General features: G+C 45.7%; 1 protein-coding gene across 1 annotated transcript; it reads right to left on the minus strand.

The window, feature by feature from the left end:
* Window positions 1-5,319: 5,319 nt before the first annotated feature.
* LOC136497474 (probable peptidyl-tRNA hydrolase 2) lies at window positions 5,320-13,327 on the minus strand. The gene is made up of 7 exons (XM_066493277.1): window positions 12,815-13,327; window positions 12,645-12,703; window positions 11,140-11,199; window positions 10,939-11,008; window positions 5,845-5,914; window positions 5,725-5,751; window positions 5,320-5,631 (listed from the first exon to the last, which is right to left on the minus strand). Exons 1-7 carry the CDS (start codon window positions 13,211-13,213, stop codon window positions 5,534-5,536), a joined length of 783 nt encoding a protein of 260 aa, XP_066349374.1. The 5' UTR covers window positions 13,214-13,327; the 3' UTR covers window positions 5,320-5,533.
* Between the last annotated feature and the right edge of the window lie 3,919 nt (window positions 13,328-17,246).

The following is a 17,246-nucleotide window of genomic DNA, read 5'->3' on the forward strand; positions in this document are numbered from 1 at the left end:
TCTTTGGCAAAGATAGTACCTCGTCAATAGGAGTTCTTGAATTTTATTACATCAATGAATATTAGCTAGCCAAGTTGACAGATCTCATAACCCATTGTATTTCCTAAAATGTCATCCAGTGGTACTGATTTTATATCAAGTATCACCTTGTCTTGCTTACTGGCTTTCAGTCCACATATATCAAGTAAATATGTGGACTGAAAACTGCCTATCTAATATTAGATGTTATTTGTGCACATATTTCATTCTGTTATTTCACTCTGGGTGTTCTCAACTTGCAGCCAATTAGAACATAGACAACAGCGACGAGGACAGTCAGAATTCAAGTGAAAACAGTTTCAACGAGATGGTGAACACAGCTATGGCTGCTGGTCTAGCAGTTGCGCACATGCTGCATGTACCACCACAAGGTAACCATGTTATCCAAGTGCCTGAGCTTATTGGAAGACAGTGAGTAGACAAGCTGTTGTCAGATGCTGGCCGTTGCTTTGAGAACTGTCGAATGCGGTCTAAAAGTTTGGTTAGGTTGCATATCATACTAATTGATAGCTATGACCTAATAGGGAGTAGAGACCTTGAATCAATAGAAGCATCATTGTTTGATTAGAATTACATCGGTGTTCGGTTGTTGTGGCTACAGAGAGAGCCACTGCGAGGAGGCGTGGTTGAATAAAATTAGCGATCGCAATTCGCAAGACGTTCACATATCAGATTCCTCCAATTGTTGGCACAACAAGAAGCATCATTCAACAACGTGCATAGTATACACGGCATGGAATCTATAGAAGGGAGCGATATACGCGAGTATTCAACAACAAAGCGTAGGACATACAGCGTTTGCTGAAAGGGATACACCATGACATTTAGGGTCTGTTTGGTTGGGTGTCTATCTCCCAATCAGGCTCCAGAAAGCCTCCGCATCGTTACTACTTACTAGCCATGGACAGTTGTAGTTGTATCTGTAATTGTCCTTGTATTTCTTTTACTTGGCTTTTTTATTCCTCCTTTCTAATCTGATGTTTTTTTCTTTGATGTAAAGTTTTTTTCAATTGTTGTGTAGCAATTGATGCCATTAATTATGCTCTGTGGCATTATAAGTGTCAACACATTTTGACCTCATATGGAGTCATCCCCTCCATCTATTGTGAGGGGATATTATCCTTGGCTAGGTAGATCAACAAAACGCAGGCGCTTGTATTTTTGCACAGTATAGATAGATCATTATTCTCTTATACTGGATTTTATCTCCTTTGATTTATTTACTATGTTTTTATTTTTTTTAATTGTCGTTTTGAAATATATTTGTATTTTATCATATATTATATGAATTTCAACCTTAAATATAAATGCATTAAATACGACATGTATAGGGCTTCATGTTTTTCTTAATAATGATATAAGTGGGTAATAGTGGAATATGTAATTATGTATAGTGTTTTTAAGGTATTTTTTTTGCATAATAGTAGTGATAGATAATTTATATTTATCAATGGGCCCTTTAATTGTATTTTCTTCATGTAGTAATTTCTAAGACTTTTAGCCTTCTATTGGCCGAATAGTAATAATATAATATGTAGATTTGTGTCGATCTCAAAGAAAATAAATTGTTAATTAATAATGATTTTGTTAATAGCTTTTGCCTTCGGGTTCCCCTATCCGCTTTGGCATGAGATCCGAGGGGGTGGAGAATGATTAATAGAACAGTTCATTAGCAAATTTTGACTCGAGATCTGTGTAAAATTTTATAAAAGGTACACTGGGGCAGTTCTCAATATATTATATATACAGTATAATTCACAACGGCGTGGCCCGCGTGGGTTGGGGTACAATTTGCTGCACATGTGAACTACGCACGCCTCTGTCAGCAAAACTTTTTTTTTAATAAAGTAACAAAAGCTGACAGCAAAATATGCATGTTTGGCTCCGGCTTGCTGAAACTTGACTGAAACTGGCTGAAAAATACTGTTCTGGCTGAATTGTTGTGAGAGAAAACACTGTTCAACTGAAAAAACAAGCCGAACAAGTCGGTTTCTAGGTAAGCCTAGCCTAAAGCATGTGCATTATCATATTGGCCCCGTTCGCTGGTCTGAAACTTGGCTGAAACTGGCTGAAAAATACTGTTCTGACTGAATTGTTGTGAGAGAAAAATACTATTCCGGCTGAAAAAAGAAGCCAAACAAACCATTTTTAAAACAAGCGAACGGGCCATTGCTGTCAATTGGTGCAAACCCTAGCCACGACGGGTCACACGTGAAGTATACTTATTTTCTTACATAAAAGGCATCGTGGACAGGAGGAATCAAAACGCGGATGGCATCGATTAGCCTGTGTATAAAGGCACTGGCATCGGATACATAGCTTGCCAGCTCGTTCGCTCGTTGATTTCAGCTAGTCTAAATTAATTAGTTAATAGTATTTTTCTTCCACAGTAAACAGGCCGCAACACTAAAGAGAAGAGAGTGGCAGAGAGGTTCTGTAGCTGTTAAGAAAATACGCTACGAAAATGCGGCTGCTCCTGCTTGTTCGAGTCCTCTTCACCGTGGTGGTGGCGCCGTTAGCGCCGGGATCTGACATTATGATTAACGATCACACGCTATAGCTAGAAGTAGAAGAAGGAAGAAAGAATAGACCACGTACAGCATAAGCACTATCGTTGACCGGAGCTCTATATAGAAGATGACAAAACTGAACTCGCTCTTTACTGAGTTACAGTGACAAACTATATATACAACTCTACCCATCTAATCCTAATATACAGACATGGCAGGCTGTTATGCTGCTACAGTGACTAGCTGTGATAACAGAGCTGACTTTGACGCATGTCTTTGCTGTGCCTACAGTGCAGCACAGTGTCACAGCAAACAGCGGCCACGGTGTCACATCAAAGAGACTTTTCGACGTCGCCTTCCCTGCTGTCCGTTCACACAAGTAGCAGCAGAGTTAACAGGCGAGAGCTCCCGCCGCCGCCCACGCATGGCGCAAGGAGGGCCACTACATGGTGTGCAAGATCGCCGAGGTAACAAACAGAACACAAGCTATCTTGAGTGATTCTTTATTACAGTACTTATTGGTTGCCGTTGACCGGATTTCTCTCATGATGAACTGAAAACTGTATGCTGCATTGCTGCTGCGTGCAGAACTTTCTGACGAGCGAGGCCTCGGCGGTGGTGGCGAATCTCCTGCCGGAGTGGGCCGGCGGCGAGCTCGCGGCGACGTGCTCCTGTGCCGACGACGAGCGGCGCAAGTACCCGTGGTCCGGTGAGCTGCACTTCGCCGACACGCAGGGAGACTGCCAGTTCATCTACGACAGTAAGCTTATATAGCTAGCCTCGATCTCACCGGCATCCATCCAAGACTACCTGTACATGTCGCGGTGTGGTAATAATGAACAATGATTGTGACCACCAGGGGACTGCCACAACATGAAAGGAGAGAAGGACATGTGTGTGGTCGGAGGAATCAACAACTACACTGCAGCGCTAATGAACTCATCAGCTCCAAGTAAGCATGCCTCAGACGATCCCTCATTGTACTATGTCTTTTTATCACTCTGTAATACTAATATATAATCCTTGTTACACGCACTGTCACTGCCACCAGGCGTTGATCCGACGGTAAGCCTGATGTTCCTGGCGCACTTCCTGGGCGACATCCACCAGCCGCTCCACTGCGGCAGCGTCCAGGACTACGGCGGCAACACCATCGCCGTCAACTGGTACAACAGAACCATGACCAACCTTCACCGTGTGTGGGATCAGGACATCATCGAGAAAGCCATGAAGGACTACTATGGCAACGACCTGAGCATCATGACCAACGTCATCGTGCTCAACATCACTGTGAGTACAAGTGCTAGATAGCTCTACTCACTGCACACACTCTGATGGTCGATGCATATATAGCGTGCAGTGCTTCATTCGATTCACTTCAGTTTTCGCCATGTTAGTTCGTCTGGGAACTAGCTAGAGATTGAGCTGCTGTTATATATCTGTGCATCCTGCAGGAGAACTGGTCCGATGAAGAGCAGCAGTGGGAAGCGTGCCCTAGTAAAACCAAGACTTGTGCTGACAAGTGAGCTCGAGATCTGCAACAAAAAAGTCGCTCAAGCTTTGTGTAGAAGTAATGAACCTATTGACTGATCTTCATAGGCTAATTAACCGTTCTGAATGCAGGTACGTCATGGAGAACGCACAGCTGGCGTGTGACGTGGCGTATGCGGGTGTCCAGCAAGGCTCCATCTTGGGAGGTAGGCGCTGAACTGAACACCAGATCGATCAAATGGTCTTGTAAGCTTAATTATAGAAGAAACGTGATGTGATGCCATCCCTGATCCGGTTGAAACTACTGCAAATGCAGATGAATACTTCTTCTCTGCGCTGCCGGTTGTTCGGAAGAGAATAGCGCAAGGAGGTGTCAGGCTCGCTGCAATCCTCAACAGGATCTTCGGTGAGAGCATCACCAGCAGGCTGCAGAGCAGTTGATCCACTAGGAAGGGAGCGGATTAGTTATTGACAATAAGAAGTGCATGGAACGAGTTGTTTCTTGCTTGGCTGTAACTTTAGACGTAACCAGAATAAGATTCTCTTGTCTGAAAGTGTGACTTCAGCGATCAGGATATGACTGCTGGATCGGATTATTTATCTTCTTCGTTCTTTTTTTCGCGACCATTATCTTCTTCATTCAGACAGAAGTGATCAGGATGACTCGCGTGTGTTGACTTTATTTATGCTATGAAGCATACTTGTATGCACCGTGAAGTGATATCACACTATATATATTCGTCTAGGCAGCTTTTTTTCTTTCGAGCAATTCTCCCAACCTCCAAACCTCGTGCTTCGGCATCTCGTTTGCACAAATTTGGTTTGCACGACCAGCAGCGTGTTCGAATTTGCGTATTTATCCTGCTGATCCATCCGAACAAACCCCACCCCATACCCCAAATAAGGGTTTGAAGCAAAGACACCCTGAACCTTGGCTGAACTCAAGATCCAAAATCCCCCCTCTCATCAGCTTAAATTATATATGTATATATAGGATCATGGCACAGTACTCCGTTTCCTGAACATGGGCACTGACACTGTTCCTGAATCATGAGTTCCTTCCATTGGTTGATTCAGCGCAAGTGTTGTAGAGTGCAACAGATTGAGTAAGCTGACACTTCTAGCAATAAATCATAAGTGGTGCGTAATACACTCTCTACTCAGAAATCTTAGTAGCTCTGATTTCCAATCAGCCGCAATCAAGATGACTTCTGCAAAGCTACTCAGCATTGTGTCCACGACTGCGAGTTAAAAAGAAAATCAAAAAGGGAAGGGACAATAGTGAAACCTTTTCTTATCTATGTTACAGAAGAAATGATGGTCAATAAATTCTCAACATTTAAATTCTCTAACACCCAAACTGGAACTGCTAAAATCACATCAAAGATAACAGTCGATACAAGTGAAAAAGAATGCAACCTCCTTTCAAATAAATTCATGGACAAGGAGATTGGGGCAAGCAACAAGACCGAGGTTCATTCTTCTACTGCACATCAGTGAAAGTGCGGAGATCGCTGTGGGTTGTAAAGTTCCATCACTGCTCTATGAAGACACAAGTTGAGGATGCTGACAAGGTGATTTTCTACAAAAGCTTCAGACCGCCAGTATTGAAACGGTAGGATCAGCAACAGAGCAAGTAAGAATACACTTAATATCATGGGAATGTAAGTCGAATGCAACTTACCCAGAATAGCCATGACTGTCCTTGAATCTACATAAAGTTTAGAGACAAGGAAAAATTCAAATCAACAGAAAACCAAAATTAAGAAAGAGAATGTTACAATCCAAAACTTCAAAAACTCACTTGGAGCAATCTGTGTTCTTCCGGCATCTATGGTTATGTGAGTTGGCAGATTCAAAGACTTTGCTCTCCCCTGCATCAAAAAGGTAAATTTAGACACACTGAACAAAAAACGCAAGTGTCGTGTTAAAAAAAAAGGTAAGTTTTACTTTTTACCAAAAAGCATGGGGGAGTTCCCCATGTTGGAATATTGTTACACATGTATGGTAGGCTTGTATAGTTACGGTTACACATGCATGGTAGGCCTGTATAATAAGCTATTATTGGTGTCTATCACCTCCTGTAATTCAGCCCATTGGCTTATATATAATGGCGCCCATGGCTGTTGCCCAGTGTGGCCTTTGCCCCCAATCTGATCTTCCCACTCTAACATGGTATCAGCCGCATACCCGATCCTCCGCTTCCGCTGATCGCGCGCCCAGGCCGCGACTCTTCTTCCTCGCGCCGCCACCCCTCTCCGCGCGTGTTCCCCTCACGACGCGTCCACCCACCCGGCGGCCCGCCCTCCTCTCTCTTGCCATGGCCGACGACGAGATCGTGCCCGATCCCACCACGGCTCTTGCTGCAGCCCTCGCCGCAGTCCTTCCTACCGCCGCCCCTCCGAATCCTGCTGCCTCTCTCGCCACCATCAATATCAAAACTCACCTCCCCATCACCCTGGAACTTCACCCGCCCAATTATCGTGCCTGGCGTGAGCTTTTCACCACCCTCCTCGGCAAGTTCGGCGCTGGTCACCACATCGATGGTACGCCGGTGCCTGACCCGGTCACGCCGGTGTGGACGACGACGGATTTCTCTGTCCGATCCCTCCTCTACTCGTCCATCTCTCCAAAGCTGATGAACAAGGTGATGACGCCCGGCGCAAACGCCCGCATCATCTGGCTGGCGATCGAGGCGCAGTTCCAGAACAACAAGTCGTCGCGGGCCCTTGCGTTGGAAGCGGACTTCCGCAATCTCGCGCAAGGCAACCTCTCCTTCTCCGACTACAGCGAGCGCCTCAAGTCATACGCCGACGGGCTCGGCGATCTCGGATTCCCCGTCAACGAGCCGACTCTGGTCCTCACGCTCATTCGAGGCCTAAGTCCGACTCTTCGTCACATGGGGACCCTCATCAAATCCCGGGATCCCCTGCCGACGTTCAGCACTGCGTGCTCCATGCTGGAACTTGAGGAGGCGGACCTCAAGACCCCGCAGCCTGGCGAACAAACGGCGCTGGTGGTGGCGCCTCAACCGCCGGCGCCCCAGCCGCCCGCTTCCCCTTCGGCGCCCCAGCAGTCCTCTTCTGCGCAGCGGAACAACAACAAGAACAGGAACAAGAACAAAAATCGCAACAGTGCGCCATCCTCCGGCAGGTCTGGCGCGCCCGGCGGTTTCGGCGGTTTCCGTCCGTTCCTGAACCCCTACACCGGCACCTTCCAGATGTGGCCAATGCAGCCTACCCAGGGCGTGCTTGGTCCACGTCCCGGCGTTCCGCATCAGGCCATGTTCGCTGGCGCCCCTCCCGGATTCCCAACTGCCGGCGCGCCTGCAGCAGCTGCAACGACGTCCGCCACGAACACCTGGGATCCCACTGCCTTGATCAACACGTTGAACTCCATGACCCTGCAGCAACCCGACTGGTTCATGGATTCTAACGCGTCCTCCCATCTCTCCAACGATCAGGGTATTCTCTCCTCCACTTCTCCTTCCCACACACCCACAAATATTCTTGTCGGCAACGGCTCTTCCATTCCCATCACCACTCGTGGCAGTGTTGTTTTTCCCTCTCCTACCCGGCAATTTTCTTTATCCAACGTTTTAGTTTCTCCTCAATTAGTCACCAATCTTATTTTCGTGCGCAAGTTTACCATTGACAACCTTGTGTCTGTGGAATTTGACCCGTTTGGTTTGTCTGTGAAGGATCTGAAAACTAAGGCGCTGCTCTATCGGTGCAATAGCTCCGGCGATTTGTACCCTTTCTTCACGCCACCCACCTCCACTCGCGCAGTGTTGCTGGCTCTTGCAAAAGACATTTGGCATCGTCGCCTCGGCCATCACAGCGCCAAAGTTCTCTCTCAATTGAAGTCAGCCAACGCCATCTCTGTCGCCCCAAATAAAACACCTGCCACTCCTTGTCATGAGTGTCAGTTAGGAAAACATTTTCGTTTGCCGTTTTCTACATCTTTAACGCGCACTCAGCGCCCTTTTGAGATTATTCATTGTGATTTGTGGACTTCTCCGGTTCCCAGTGTGTCTGGCAATAAATATTATTTGGCGTGTTTAGATGATTTCACTCATTATCTCTGGACATTTCCCTTGAAACTGAAATCTGACACTTTTTCCAGTATTCGCGATTTTCACACCTACGTGTTAACACATTTTCAGTGTCGTATCAGTTTCGTCCAATGCGATAATGGTCGTGAATTTGATAACCACGCTGCTCGCTCATTTTTTTCTTTCCCAGGGAATTCGGTTCCGACTCTCTTGCCCGCACACTTCACCACAAAATGGAAAAGCTGAGCGTGTCATCCACTCAATCAACAATATTCTTCGAACATTGTTGATTCAAGCCGGTCTTCCTCCCGCCTTCTGGGCCGATGCCTTACACACAGCCACCCACCTCTTTAACCTCCACCCCACAAAAGTCCTCAAAAATCTCACTCCACACCAGGCTTTGTTCGACTCCAAGCCGTCCTATTCCCACCTCCGGGCTTTTGGATGTCGCTGCTATCCCAACCTATCGGCTACCACTCCTCACAAACTTGCGCCACGATCCACCGAGTGCATCTTTCTCGGCTACCCCTCCGATCACAAGGGCTACCATTGTCTTGATCTCAAGTCTAACAAAATTATCACGTCCCGGCATGTCGTGTTCGACGAGCTCACATTTCCTTATGCCGCTCGTACTAGCACCCTTGCCTCTTCGTATTCGTTTTTGGATGACTTTGCAGATGATGATACGGTGCTCCCTAGTGCTCCTGCGCCTCTGCCCGGCGTGCTCGGCTCACTGCCGGTAGGAGGATCTGCCCCATCGCCCGGCACACCTGGATCCACGGCGCCGCACGGGCCTGCCCCGTCGCCTGATGCGACCGAACCGGCGCCATCCTCGTCGCAAGCTGCTGCAAGAGTGCCGGCGTCGCTGACCGGGCCAGCCCCGATGCACGGCGCGCCCGGTTCAACGTCAACGTCGCACGCCACGTGCGGCCCCTCCACGCACGGCGCTGCTAGTGCGGGCACCTCTTCATCGGCGCCGCACGACTACAGCACCAGGCCGCCTATAACAGCTGTCTATACTCGCCGTCCACGTCCTGTGGAACTCTCCATCGAACAGCGCGATCCCGCGCCGGCACCACCTGCTCCTCAGCAGGCCTCTCGTTCTTTCTCTGGCAATCAGTAGCAACTGGTCTATTCATCAACTGGATGTGAAGAATGCCTTCTTAAATGGTACTCTAGAAGAGACAGTTTACTCTCAGCAGCCATCCGGGTTCATTGATCCATCCTTTCCACAACATGTTTGCAAGTTGAACAAGTCACTGTATGGACTTAAACAAGCCCCACGCGCTTGGTATACTCGCTTCCAGTCTTTCATACTCTCTACTGGATTTTGCAGTTCCAGATGTGACACCTCCTTGTTCATCCGCAAGTCTGGCAATGACATTGCGTACTTGCTACTGTATGTGGACGACATCATTCTGACGGCCTCCTCCTCGGCACTGCTTCAGCAGATCATTGCCTCCCTTCAACAGGAATTTGCTATGTCCGATCTTGGTGAACTTCAATATTTCCTTGGCGTCACTGCATCCCGGAATACCTCTGGTTTGCTGTTGACTCAAGATAAGTATGCCTTGGAGCTTCTTACCCGTGCCAAGATGCAGCACTGTAACCCCTGTGCCACTCCCATTGAAGTGAGCCCCAAGCTACCTGCAGAGGCGGGTCCTCCAGTCGCCGACGCCTCCCTCTATCGCAGTCTAGCTGGTGGTCTTCAGTACCTTACTCTTACACGGCCTGACATCGCTCACGCCGTCCAACAGATCTGCCTGCATATGCACGATCCGAGGGAGGAACACTTCTCTCTTCTGAAGTGCATTCTTCGCTACATCAAAGGCACTATCAAGTATGGTCTTCAGATCACTCGCAGCTCCTCTCATGATCTGCTCCTTTACTCCGATGCGGACTGGGCGGGCTGCCCCGATACTAGGCGCTCTACCTCCGGGTTCTGTGCCTTTATTGGTGATAATCTGGTGTCCTGGTCTTCCAAACGGCAACAGACAGTCTCTCGTTCGAGCGCTGAAGCTTAATATCGCGGTGTTGCTAATGCTGTGGCCGAAGCATGTTGGCTCCGCCAGCTTCTTGCTGAACTTCATCGCCCGTTGTCTAAGGCTACGGTGGTTTACTGCGACAACATTAGTGTTGTATACCTCTCCACCAACCCGGTTCAACATCAGCGCACCAAGCACGTGGAAATTGATTTGCACTTTGTGCGTGATCGTGTTGCTCTCGGGGAAGTTCATGTTCTACATGTTCCAACAACACTTCAATATGCGGACATCTTCACAAAAGGACTGCCTACTGCTGTCTTCCAGTCCTTCCGATCCAGCCTCAACGTCCGATCCTCTCCCGGTTGATACTGCGGGGGGCTGTTGGAATATTGTTACACATGTATGGTAGGCTTGTATAGTTACGGTTGTTACGGTTACACATGCATGGTAGGCCTATATAATAAGCTATTATTGGTGTCTATCACCTCCTGTAATTCAGCCCATTGGCTTATATATAATGGCGGCCCTGCCTGTTGCCCAGTGTGGCCTTTGCCCCCAATCTGATCTTCCCACTCTAACACCCCACAAAAAGCAATCAGCCAAATCCTTCACGATTCAGGGAATTTACAGCAAGCTTTTATTTTTGCTTCAATATAAATTGGAGCAAAAGATTTCTCTAAAAAAAAATAAACTATTTCACCATGCAAATACCAAATGTTCCATTTTAGATAATAAAGGAATGCAATTCACGTTATGGCCCAGAATGAAGTATTATTTTCTGTTCAAGGTCATTTCATCATGTTTGGATCTCAGAAAAGGAGATTCAAGATAGTAACACATAAGAATGAAGAATATTTACTTGTAAAACAAGCATATCTTCCTCGCTTTCTATTTTCACAACCACTTTAACTTGCCCACACCGCTCCCACCTGCAAAACATGGAAAACAGAGAGCCAAGGAAATTTGGCAAATGTTTTCTTATCTCAGTGGAATATGAAGTCGAACGTTTGGAAGAAGCTTCAAAGTTCAAACAACACAAGGAATTGTTTTGGAATAATACCTTCTTAGTGATTTCGGAGCTCTCTGTTGGAGTTTTTTGAATAGCCCAAGAGTTGCATGACTAAAAAAACAGAAAAAAAAAGGAAGGCAACATTTCAATCAATACTGATACTAAAAAAACACAGAAAAGCATATGCAAGTATGATAACTATTTCACTGCTGAAGGTAACAACTGAAGTGCTGGAGGCAAAGATCAGCATCAATTTCTTAGCCTGGTAATTCAATTCATTAAAGCTAAAATGTTCACATGTTTCATGGCCAAAGTAAATGCAACATCATATATGCCCTAAGACTTAGTTAAAGCCAGACAGCTTTTGCGAGGATAATGTGGCTGATAACACTGATAATGCATCACAGATATTAGCAGTACTCCCATGGCAACTGATGTTGCATGGCTGTCTAGCCAAATATTGCTGACTAAAAAATTATATTGGTTCATTTCTGTTTTGTGGAAGCCATCAAAACTTTGGATGCACCGTAAGTCCTACTGTGTGAAGCAACCAAGATAAAAGGTAGCACTGATTTTGCCATCCAAACACAGTTGATAAAATTATATTTGATAGGAGAGGCAGCTGGTATGGCTATTATCTTAAAAACTATGATGTTTCAGCCAAACAAACTACAGAATCAGATATAACCTATATGAGTCAGCCAACCTATCTAGTAATATAACTAAATAATCCCCATCTCTTCATCTATCTGCTGACTTTGTAGAGCGAATAAATCAAGACAATATTATGCACTTCTATGGATTATACTGCAACTTAAATACACCAAACAGCAGGAACAAAATGCTACTATTTAATTCAGAACAATGAGTAACTGCCAGCATAGAAAGAACAAAGAGACTGGCACCACATATCAAACAAACATGATCCATTTTTTTACTTCTGCACTGATGACGGCAACACCTGTACAAGTTCTAAAGTTTGGTCATTACTAATACAGTCTCCGTTCGTTTGTAGTCCATCAAAGCACATCATAGGCCTAACAGTACCTCTATCGAACAGATATGGATCCTAAAATCTCCCGTGCTAAAGACGAGACAGGCAGTCTTTGGTTCAAAGGCATAGCAATCAATTTAAAACTTTTGGTAACCACATGGTATACAAACTAGCCAAACATTCAGGGTAACTAGTGAGGTATGTTCATTTCTCCCAATATATACTCATCTTCAATCATAGGCCTAACACTGATGACGGCAACACCTGTACAAGTTCTAAAGTTTGGTCATTACTAATACAGTCTCCGTTCGTTTGTAGTCCATCAAAGCACATCATAGGCCTAACAGTACCTCTATCGAACAGATATGGATCCTAAAATCTCCCGTGCTAAAGACGAGACAGGCAGTCTTTGGTTCAAAGGCATAGCAATCAATTTAAAACTTTTGGTAACCACATGGTATACAAACTAGCCAAACATTCAGGGTAACTAGTGAGGTATGTTCATTTCTCCCAATATATACTCATCTTCAATCATGGCTTAGTGAAGCGAAGAAAGTCTCACCTGCATTGTGCGGCAATCTTCCCCTTCCCCATCTTCAGATCATTCCTCACTACCAGCACCTACAACCAAAGAAACAACCAACACAACTGAGCATCCCTTAATTCTATCCCTGCCCCAAAACACAGTCCAACACACCAAACTGCTAGATGTCTGAACTAAATCTCCAATACCATTTTGAAATCTTCTATTATCTCAGCAAGGTTCTCGATCTCCAGGGGGCTGGCGGCGGCCTGAGACTGGGACCTATCTGCCTCCCTGGCGGAGTCGGACTTGGTCACCACGTTCCGTGCCCAGTAGAGCAGCCGGAGCCCGGTCCTCTTCTGCCCGCCGCCCGCCCGCTTCGCGGCGCGGCTGCGGCCGGAGTTTTCGTCATCATCTTCCTCCGAGTCATCCTCGGAATCGTCATCGGAGGGGCCCCCGGAACCTGGGGCGGCGGCGTGGCGCGGATGGCGGGCGAGGGCGAGGAGGTAGCCGAGCGCGAAGCAGCCGGCGGCCCCGGCGACGGCGGTGGCGGCTGCGGGGAGCGCGGCGGCCGTGGGAAGCGAGAGCACGGAGGCCGACGCGCCCATCGGAATCGCCGTCGCCGGTCACCGGCGGCGGCGGCAGTTAAGGTCTGTGGCTCTGTTCGTCTCACGATACCGTGGGTTTTTGGGACTGGTATGTCAGGGGGACAAGACTCTGGCCTGCGGGTCCGCTTACGGCCTGTCCGTTCCGCTTTGGCTCGTATTAAACGATCATAAATTTTTAGTCAGAATAGTATTTTTTTTCACATAAACCAGTCAACGATACTTCTTTACAAACTAGCAACGATACGAACCAGCCAACCGAACAGGCTTAATTAGCCAGATATGGGCAGCTATTGCTCAAAAAAGAGTCCAAACCAACAGCGACAGGTCGGTCTCGGCTTGGTACAGCCCCACTCAAAAAAAAAGAGCCTTTCATCTTTGTGTCATTATAAAAGATCCAAATTATTTGTGTACGATCGAAAAAACAAAAAGTTGTTTAGTATCCTTGTATGAAATTTTCTTTTCCTACATACCACTTCTGTCACTTTGTCGTCCGATTCTAACAGAGCTGGGTGCCAGTTAGACGTGAAATTATTTTTTTGCCCATCACTCTTTCTACTCAATCCCCACTGGTTCTTCTTTCGCTTGTTGTTCGTTCTCCACTTTAAGCTAAGAGCCAAACCCTAGAGGAGAGGAGGGAGCAGGCGGGTGGGTGTGGAGGAGCAGTCGATGTGCGCGCGGAGGGTAACGAGGGGGGCACGGCCGCTACGGTCGCGCGCGCGAGGGCCGGGCGTAGCTTCACGCGGGCGCCAAGCGTCGACCGATTTGGCACGGAAGCGGGCGCGGTTGAGGCCGCGGGGCCTCGCGCGGGGAGGCTGCAGGGGCCAGGTCCGCATGGGTCACCTGAGGCTCCAGCAGGCCGAATTTCTCGCGGATTCAGAAAAGATGGCGGACGGGCGACCAGCTTGGCTTCCAGATGGGTGAGTTCTCCTTCCCTTGCTTCAATTGCATACCATCAGTGCCATGTTTGGTGTGGTTATGATTGGATTAAACTGTGTAGATATATATGTTGTTCATCTGTAGGAATGACATCGAGACCAGTTTCAATATAGAAATCAGGATAATTAGTCCAACTATGCGTGGACCATGGTATGGCATTAACAAAGTTGTTGATTCAGACATCATAAATTTTAAAGACCTTGTTGATAAAATTGTGGATGAGTTTCCTTGCGGGTATGGTGATGAGTGAAGATGTTCTATTTCTGTGCTGATAGCGAGTCCAACATACAAATTCATTCAGACCAAGACTTATGCATATGTTCGCGAAACATATGAGCTCCAAGTGTTATTGCATGCCAATTGCATATCATAAACCTGATGCTGATCCACTAAAAATTCCACTATGGGACAATATTAACATCACATGCACCCTATTAGTGTCAACCCCTGGCTATGTAGAACCTAGCAAAGGAACTCAAACTAGGACTGCTACAGAACCAGATAATGACATGGTACAGGCTGAGGATAATTATCTTATGAATCCTGAACCAGAAAATAAACACGGGAGGGTTAATGAGGAGGGTTTATATATTGACATAGCACCTGCTTCTCATGCAAATGTTGACACAACTAAGAAAAAGAATGAAGATTATGATCCAGGTTCAGACTCTGAATCTGATTCTATGTCTGACTTCGATATGGATGCTGAGGTAGATGAGATTGTTAAGGATAGAGTGCCATCTCACATCCCTGATGTTGCATACAACAAAGATGACCCTCCTATGGAAGAAGGGAGCATCTATCCAAACATGCATGAATTTAAGTTGGCTCTTGCAACACATGCTATCAAGAATGAATTTGAGTATAACATTAAAAAGAGTGAACCAGGGAGGTATCGGGTATACTGCACAGGATTGGTAGATGGTTATAAGTGGAGGATTCATGCATCGACAATGAGCGATAATATTACTGTACAGGTAATATCTTTGTTCATATTTTATCACTAATATTTTGTTCATATTTCTGAAATAATTTTTCTATTTAAAATTGAACTTTGTAGGTCAAGAAGAACCATTCTCCTCATGTCTGTCATAGTACTAGAAGGAGTGGGAAAGTGAAGGGTGCTACAAAGTTTTGGATTTCTGAGAAGATTAAGGATTGGTTAGCTGAGGACCCAACTGTTGGACCTACAGAACTTCAGAGAAGACTGAAGGATGATTATAAAGTCACTATCAGTTACAAAAGAGTGTATGATGGAAAGGAACTGGCTACAGAGGAGTTGTATGGTAACTGGAAAGAAAGTTTTGACAACTTGTACAGGTTTAAGGCACAGATAGAACAATCCTATCCCGGCAGCTGTGTTGTCATTGATCGTCACACAATAGAGGATAAGATCAGGTTTAATAGGGTTTTTTTGCAATGAAACCTTGTGTTGAAGGTTTTCTTAGAGGTTGCAGGCCTTATTTGGCTGTTGATAGTACATTCTTGACTGAAAAATTCAGAGGTCGGTTATGCATTACTTGTGCAGTTAATGGGCATAACTGGATGTACCCAGTTGCAATAGGAGTCATTGATTCTGAAACCAATGAAAACTAGATTTGGTTCATGGAGAGGCTTAAGGAAGCTATAGGTACCCCACCTGGTCTGACCTTTTTGCACAGATTGTGGTCAGACAGTCATGACAGGAGTTAGTGAGGTATTCCCAAATGCAAAGCATAGAGAGTGCATGTGGCACTTGGTGCAGAATTTTAAGAAAAGGTATAGTGGGAAAGAATTTGATAAACATTTGTGGGCTTCTACTTATTCTTGGAATTCATATATGTTTGAAAAACATATCCAGGCCATGGCTGCAGCAAATTCAGCAGCAATATTGTACTTGCAGCAAAACCATACGAAACTATGGACAAGAAGTCAGTACTCTACATTGCCAAAAGTTAACTATGTCACCAATAATTTAGCAGAAAACTTCAACAATTGGATAAAAAATGATAAGGGAATGCATCTAGATGACTTGATGGATACTATAAGATAGAAGCTTCTTATCAAGTGGAACCAGAGGAAAAAATGCAAATAAAATGGAAAGAAAATTTTTGCCACACATCGTAACTAAGCTGAAGGAGCAAAGTAGCAACCTTGACATTGATGTTGTCACTGGCTCACTTGATGGGATTGCAGAGGTTATGGCAAGAGGAGGTTCTAGTTACAGGTTTGTTGTCAACCTATAGGAAAGGACATGCTCATGCAGAGCATGGCAAGTTTCTGGATTACCATATAAGCATGCAATTGCCTTCATCACCTCTATACCTAGAGAGAAGATAGAAGATTATGTGGACAACTACTGCTCTATAGAAGAGCTTCAGGGCTGTCTATGATGGTAGAATCCCTGCTATACCAGACAAATCCATGTGGCCCAAAGCAGAACATGGTTTCTTCATGCATCCTCCATAGTTGAAGCCAACAGCTGGTAGGAGAAGGCAAAAAAGATACAAGAGAGCAGTAGAGGGTAGCAGCAAAGGAGCCAAGGGTAGGCATCAGTGTCCAATTTATCAGCAATATGGATATCATTGGTACACTTGTAAGGATGGTGATCTAGCAGACATAGCAACAATGCTTGCTGAAAGGTAACATAGAACCTAAACTTTGTAATTATTTTTACATGTTTACATTGTTGCTAACATATCTATCTATGCAGAGGTCCACCTAAAAAGAAGAAAAAGAAGATAGCACCAACTACTACTGAGACCAGCATTGTGCCTGCAACACCTGCACAAAGGATGGTCTTTCCAGTTCTATCTACTGTTGCGGATTTATCAAAGAAAAGGAAGAACAAATCATTCTCATCAACTGTTGCGAAGAAACAAAAGAGTACTTCAAATACTTCGACTGCTGAGGCTAGTGACCCTTCTGTGAGGTAAGCTAATTTTCTATAATTGTCTTTTCACCACTTTAATAGGTTAACTAACTGTTTTTACTCACGTCTCATTTTTTCAGAGGATCTGGAATAGGATCGAATCATTTAGATCATTTGGCGATTACTTACCCTTTAGGATCAAGTGAGCAACACACAGCTGACAAAGAGCGCAAGTCAACAGCGGCA

This window comes from Miscanthus floridulus, chromosome 12, assembly GCF_019320115.1.
Source record: "Miscanthus floridulus cultivar M001 chromosome 12, ASM1932011v1, whole genome shotgun sequence".
Lineage (NCBI taxonomy): Eukaryota > Viridiplantae > Streptophyta > Magnoliopsida > Poales > Poaceae > Miscanthus > Miscanthus floridulus.